This window comes from Amphiura filiformis, chromosome 5 (assembly GCF_039555335.1).
Source record: "Amphiura filiformis chromosome 5, Afil_fr2py, whole genome shotgun sequence".
In the NCBI taxonomy this organism is placed as follows: Eukaryota; Metazoa; Echinodermata; class Ophiuroidea; order Amphilepidida; family Amphiuridae; genus Amphiura; species Amphiura filiformis.
The window spans coordinates 7,307,065-7,313,643 of record NC_092632.1 but is presented as its reverse complement, the minus strand read 5'-3'; the positions used below and the strand labels follow the sequence as shown (position 1 = coordinate 7,313,643).

At 35.9% G+C, this 6,579-nt stretch overlaps 1 protein-coding gene across 1 annotated transcript; it reads left to right on the top strand.

The window, feature by feature from the left end:
• Positions 1-1,149: 1,149 nt before the first annotated feature.
• LOC140152546 (uncharacterized) lies at positions 1,150-6,374 on the top strand. The gene is made up of 3 exons (XM_072174928.1): positions 1,150-1,307; positions 1,639-1,839; positions 2,465-6,374. The coding sequence occupies exons 2-3, from the start codon at positions 1,642-1,644 to the stop codon at positions 4,157-4,159; spliced, it is 1,893 nt and encodes a 630-aa protein (XP_072031029.1). The 5' UTR covers positions 1,150-1,307; positions 1,639-1,641; the 3' UTR covers positions 4,160-6,374.
• The last annotated feature ends 205 nt before the right edge of the window (positions 6,375-6,579 follow it).

The window sequence follows — 6,579 nt, the reverse complement described above, 5'->3', positions numbered from 1 at the left end:
TGGACGGATGTAAGGCCTATGAAATTCATAAATCTTACACTAAACGACACAATTTCATACCTAATTTTAACACCAGGATTTTTTTTTAAATGTATATCCAAGCACAATGTTTTTAACTGACATTACTGAAGAAAAAAAAATATTGCTTTATATTTGACCGAGAAAATTAATTTCGTAGCAAAAAGGTGTATATCTGAATTGTGCTGATTTTGACATGTATCGATCGACTTTTAGCGCGACTATGCATTTCTAAAGAATCGGTAGTCCAGCGTTCTAGCTGCTTTGCTTAATTGTACACATAGAAACATTTTATGTGGATCTCTGGGAGACGGTTAAGAGTACATTGTTTGCCCCCTTTGCTTAATTGTAAACATAGAAACATTTTATATGAATCTCCGGGAGACGGTTAAGAGTACATTGTTTGTCACTTTGCTTAAGAGGTGGGGTATGAACGTTTGGACAGTATTTATTGTGGGACATTAGAGCACAGCAGACATATCGAATTGCATTCTGAATAAGAAGAATGTCCTTCTGATATCAAATAATTTTGATTTTTTGAAATTCGCAATGTAATACACATTTTATGGCAAATGATTAAAAATTGATATTTTTGATATTTATCAGTATTTGAAGTAAGCTTTATAAATCTGATGAGATATTCTTAAAGTGTATGTAGGTGGGATGAAAAGCCGACGATCAATTGAAATTTTGACCTTTCGTTTTGAAGATATGGATTTTGTTTCCCAAAACACCAAAAAAAATAAGGTCTTTTTGGAAAAAAATCCATATCTTCAATATGAAAGGTCAAAATTTTCAATTGATCGTCGGCTTTTCCTCCCAGCTACATACACTTTAAGAATATATCATTAGATTGATAAAATTTACTTCGAGGACTGTTATATACCAAAAATGTGAAAAATATCAAATTTTAATAATTTGTCATAAAATGTGTATTATATCGTGAATTTCAAAAAATGAAAATTATTTGATATCAGAAAGACATTCTGCGTATTCAGAATGCAATTCGATATGTCTGATGTGCAATAACTCCGGGCAATATAACTAAAGGTCATCACGCCCGTCTAGTATTCAATTAACCATTGCATGAACTTTACTTTACATTGAACATGCAATCTTATGACTCACGCAATGCGGATCACGTATCGTAAAATTATACCATTGTATTTGTTTACGAGTGCAAGAATTGTTCTATATACTGAGCTGCATAGACATGATAAAATCACATCGCTATACACAGCACCGGAGTTAAGATCGGTAGTCAACATAGAAAGGCAGTTTATAGTAGGGTAAGTAAAACTTTTTATTTCAAGTTAAGTGTAAAATGTGTGTATACTATTTACTCAGTTCAACTTCAACTGGGAATGATCAAAGGATGTCACCAATCAAAATGTCACCAATCAAAATCATCATTAAAGGCCTATTCAGTGATTTGCTCAACATAAGATTTTGGCACCTTTACATCATCAGGGAAGTGCTTAGCCAGCTAGTGGTTAAGCCGATAGCAAGTTATTAAATCGCTCATGCTATACGAGTATATGGGTGTTCATTTATTCTTTGCTTACAAACGATCTTTCAAATATGTTTCAAATATGAACACGTTTGTACATTTTGATTCAGAAAATGGATATTCCAAAGGGTCATTGCTGGCGTTGTGAAGCTCCCAAGACGGATGTCTCGTGTCAGAAGTGTGGTGTCGCAAAATATTGTCGTCAAAAGTGTTACATCGAAGATGTAGAAAGACACCGGCCGCAATGTGAGGTTTGGACCCCAAAGATCTGCGCTAATCCAGGCTGTCAAAAGACAGACGGCCTGAAGGAGGTGAGATCAAGAATATGACACTCAGAGTGGCATGCCTGGAAGGGCGAAACAAATTCTCTCTTGCAGCTTAAAGTTTTGACAATACAGTTACAACATTAACAAAACACTAATATCCAAAATGAGTTTAGCTTTTCATTTGATGTAAAGCTGACCCGTTTAACATTGTTTAATGCTTTGGTTTGGAGAACTTTAACCCGGGGGGCACTCACATGTAAAGGTGGTATGGGCATGTGCGGCGGTCAAGGGTCCCTTTTTCAAGCTCTCTTCGGCAGTTCCTTAAGACCCACATTTGGATCTGCTCCAATTCTTTGAGCCTCAAACTCTGACAATTGTAGTTCTTTAAGCTCAAATTTGGTAACAAAATGGATTTTTTATAATTTGGCCCTAATTTCAGTTCATCAAGCCCCTATTTTGACCAAATATCAGTTCTTAGTTCCCATAGCTCTGCGCCGCACACCCCTACCACTCTACCAAAATTGAAGTTGAGTGCCCCGGACTTTTAATACGATTTTTAAAATTTTGTTGTGGAAGCTATTATAGGCTAATGTGAAAATAATAGACAAAATATTTTAAAAATTCGTGTAATACGGTATTCCCATTAATACTATGCTTTCTTTCCTTACAGTGTGCCAACTGCAACAACACAAGTTATTGCACTGCTACTTGCCAACGTCAACACTGGCCAAATCACAAACAAGCTTGCAAAAAGAGTGTGGAGTCGGTAAAATCGACCTCGATGTTTCTGGAACAGCTCTTCTTTTCTAAAGTGGGCATAGCACCCCACGGCTTAGGTGCACCTTATTACATAGGAAATGCAATTGCCGTGGATCTGTTGAATCTCCAAGAAGAAGAGATGTCGGGTTCCACTGAGTCTGCCGACAGCCATGTAATCAAAGACTTTTCTATTCTTTCCGCTGGTTGCGGTAATCTTCGGAACTTGATATACACCATCACATCGCTACCAAAAGAGTTTGGCGGAAAGCTGCGTGTAATGTTGAATGACATCGATCCATTTGTTCAGGCGCGCAATCTACTATTCCTCTTCATGTTGACTCATTTCTCCAATGATCCTGATATTGCCTCCATTGTTACGACCATCTGGTATTCATTGCATTTATCAGAGAAGACCTATAAAATATTAATGGAAAGTCTTCAAATCTTGGTCGCCACGAGCAGTTCAAATCTGAAAGAGCTCAGTCATGGCACTATCAATGTGAGCCTCGATAATCTTGAAGTGCTGAAGCAAGTCTGGCAAGGTTGGTTAAATGTAGATCAACAAGAACCATCTTGGCGCTCGGTATCTCTGAGTATACAAAGAAAGCAAATGTTCACAAATGACCCCCGCGCTGCTGAAGGAATGGAGTCATATTGCGCGATGCTCCCACGACGTCACAAAAAATCAGCTGTTTCTTGGGTTGATAATGGCGACTTTCTTCCATCTGGAATGAGCACACAAAGTCGGTACGAGAATCCAACTTTAACGGGAAAGAGATCATCGCAAGCCGGTCACGGAGTCATGATGCGTAAAACGACCTTTAAGGATATTATAGCAGAATCTAAAAAGACGCCAAATGATGTAGAATTTCTGTACTGTATCATGTCGGACCTGATGCCATTTGGAGAATGGGATTATCTAGAAGCTTCTAGATTTTCCAATGACGACTCACTTATAGTGATGTATCACGCCTACATTACCAATCAGATTCAACAAGTCATTGAATTTATCCAAGAAAATCGTCTCCATACTGGTATCCTTCTTGGAACCTGTCTGGCGATTACAGAAGACGAAGTAAATGGAGAGAAGTTTGACAGGATCTTTACATCCAATATCAGCGATTACGTAGGTACCAAAACACTTCTGAATGTAATGAAGCCATTGCTGAGTACGGAAAACAAGAATGCCGTGATCGTCACACAAAATTGGAACTGGATCAAGTTCTTCGAGATGGCGTATGCAGACCATCCCATGTACCTACTTGATGGCAGTTGGAATAAATGGATAGCTGCAGCAAGAAAAGACACAGGAGCAGATCATAGCATACGACCAAGACACTGGTATCAGGAATACTTCAACAATACTTCCTACTTCGTTGATTATTTGCGCGCCGATTTGATGGCGTGTAATCGTATACACGAAGTTGAAGACACGCAGGGAAAAGTGGCTACATTCCAGCAGGTAAAAGGTCAGTGTAGTGGACTTCGTATGAGAGATTTCAGACAACGGTTGAACAAAGTCGTTCCTTGGCGATACCGGTGTAACGCAAGAGCAGTTAACATGCTACCTGGGATTTCACGAATGTTGGAATGGTATATTGGATAAAGAAATTGGCCGAACACCGCGGTAATGTCGTTTGTTAGCGGCTAACTATAACTTAACTTTTATCTATACATTTGCTTTCATATGGAGCATTTTAAAACCTACATATTTGAACGACCCAATGGATATTTTCAAAACGTTAACATTTTAGGTGTAAGAGACATATTGCATCTTCTTGGATACTTAATATACATTAGTTTTCTAAAAGAAAATCTGTAACTAAATGAATATGTACATGTGTAGCTATACATAATAAATGATATGCTACATTTTTGTTTTATATTATAGGGCGGTACAAATGTATGAGATTCGAAATCCGAGGGAATTAGTAGTCGAATATTGTTTAGAAATGGATTTTTTAGGTTGGATTGCTTGTATTAGTCTGTGACTTGATTTAAATTGTCAATAACGTAAACTTGCTATTAACATCACAAGATTCAATGTTATCTCGATTACGTTGTGATATCTCAAAGACTGACCCACTAACCTGTTTTACAGACAACAATCCATCAATCTTTATTTTCATCAATCTCATACAAACATTATAGAATTATTATATACAATTATTGTGTATTAACAAGATTTGATGAAGGTAGGTACATCACAAAGCCGAGGCCTGATAACGATGTACCACCTTTTAACTAACAAATAATTATAATTTAATCAAAGCAACGAATCTACACATAAACATAAATAAAAAAACAAAGAACCCATCTTAATTTACCATAATACAATTTTAAGCAAACAAATATTTTAGCAGTAGTATAATATCAAGTAGTATAGTGAATAACATAGAGTCAGCACAATATGAATTATAAGAACCCATCTTAATTTACCATAATACAATTTTAAGTAAGCAAATATTTTAGCAGTAGTGTATATCAAATAGTATAGTGAATAACATAGATTCAGCACAATATGAATTTTGACATTATTTGTTATCTTTTAGATACCTTAACATACTATTTTTGAATTCATTTACCAGTTTAGCTTCTTTAATTTCACTTGGTAAACTATTCCACAGCCTAGGACCAAGTGTTAAAACATCAGTGACTTTATGGATGTCAGTTCGATAATTCTCTTTCTTTCTGGTATTATAATTGTGAATAGACTTCATGTTTATGAACAAGTTGTCAAATGAACTTGGTAATAGACCCTTATGATATTTGTACATAAATATACCCAGTTCTTTATTATACAGATGGCATACCGTATATTAAAGGAGGATTTCGTGATCCTAGCATCCTCTTTTTACGACATTTTTCAGTAGATATCTACGAAAAAAGCTTATTTCCAAAATTTCAGTTGATTCCGATTTTGCGTTTGCGAGTTATGCATGATTATGTGTATTACACTGCTCCATAGACAATGTGTTGTAATTTCGTTTTGGTGCACCAGAACGAAATTCAAATTTGGCGATATTTTTGCTAAACGAATTAATCTGCAAGAAATATTTGGTACATAAACATTATGTAGCCAGAGGTATCCAGTGGTGTAAAAATCTCAACTTTTTTTGGGAAAAGTGGGGGGATGAGGCTGTGGATCACGAAATGCCCCTTTAAGTAAATTGTACTTTTCGAACAATGGTTTGGTGTGGCAAAGATACGAACTATTATTTATAATTCTTACTGCTCTTTTCTGGAGCTTCACAAGTCTGTTTAAATTATACTTATTAGTAGAACCCCACAATATTATACCGTAGCTTAAATATGGTAAGATTAGCGTACAATACAGCTGATACAGACTTGTTTTTGGTAAAAAAAAGTTTAAGTTTGTTTAGGACACCAATATTTCTAGAACATGTTTTACTAATGTTGTTAATATGTGACCTCCAAGTTAGGTTTTCATCAAGTGTAATGCCCAGAAATTTAACGTCATATACACGTGAAAGTTTGCATCCATCCAGATTCCAGAAATACATTGTGGACATCAGTTATATTCTTTGTTTGATGAGGTGTTCCAATAAACATAAGATTTGTTTTACTGGCATTCAGGGATAACTTGTTACACTTAAACCAGTTAACAATCTCCTTCAACTCTTTAGGCCTATTCATAATATTGTCACAAAGCCTTTGAATATTGTTATCAGAAAGAAAAACAGTTGTGTCATCTGCAAATAATATAAACGATAGAATTTTGTATGTTCTGCTAATGTCATTCATATATATAATAAATAGTAGTGGCCCCAAGATGGAGCCCTGTGGCACCCCACACTTCACACTGGTACAAGATGATTTTGCAGAATTAAAAGATACATATTGTTTACGGTTTGACAGATAGTTTTCAAACCAGTTATACGGTACACCACGAAAACCATAATGGTACAACTTTTGTAATAAGATGTCATGATCAATAGTATCAAAGGCCTTTGAAAGGTCCATGAAGACACTTGCAGTATACATATTTTCATCAATAGCCTTGTT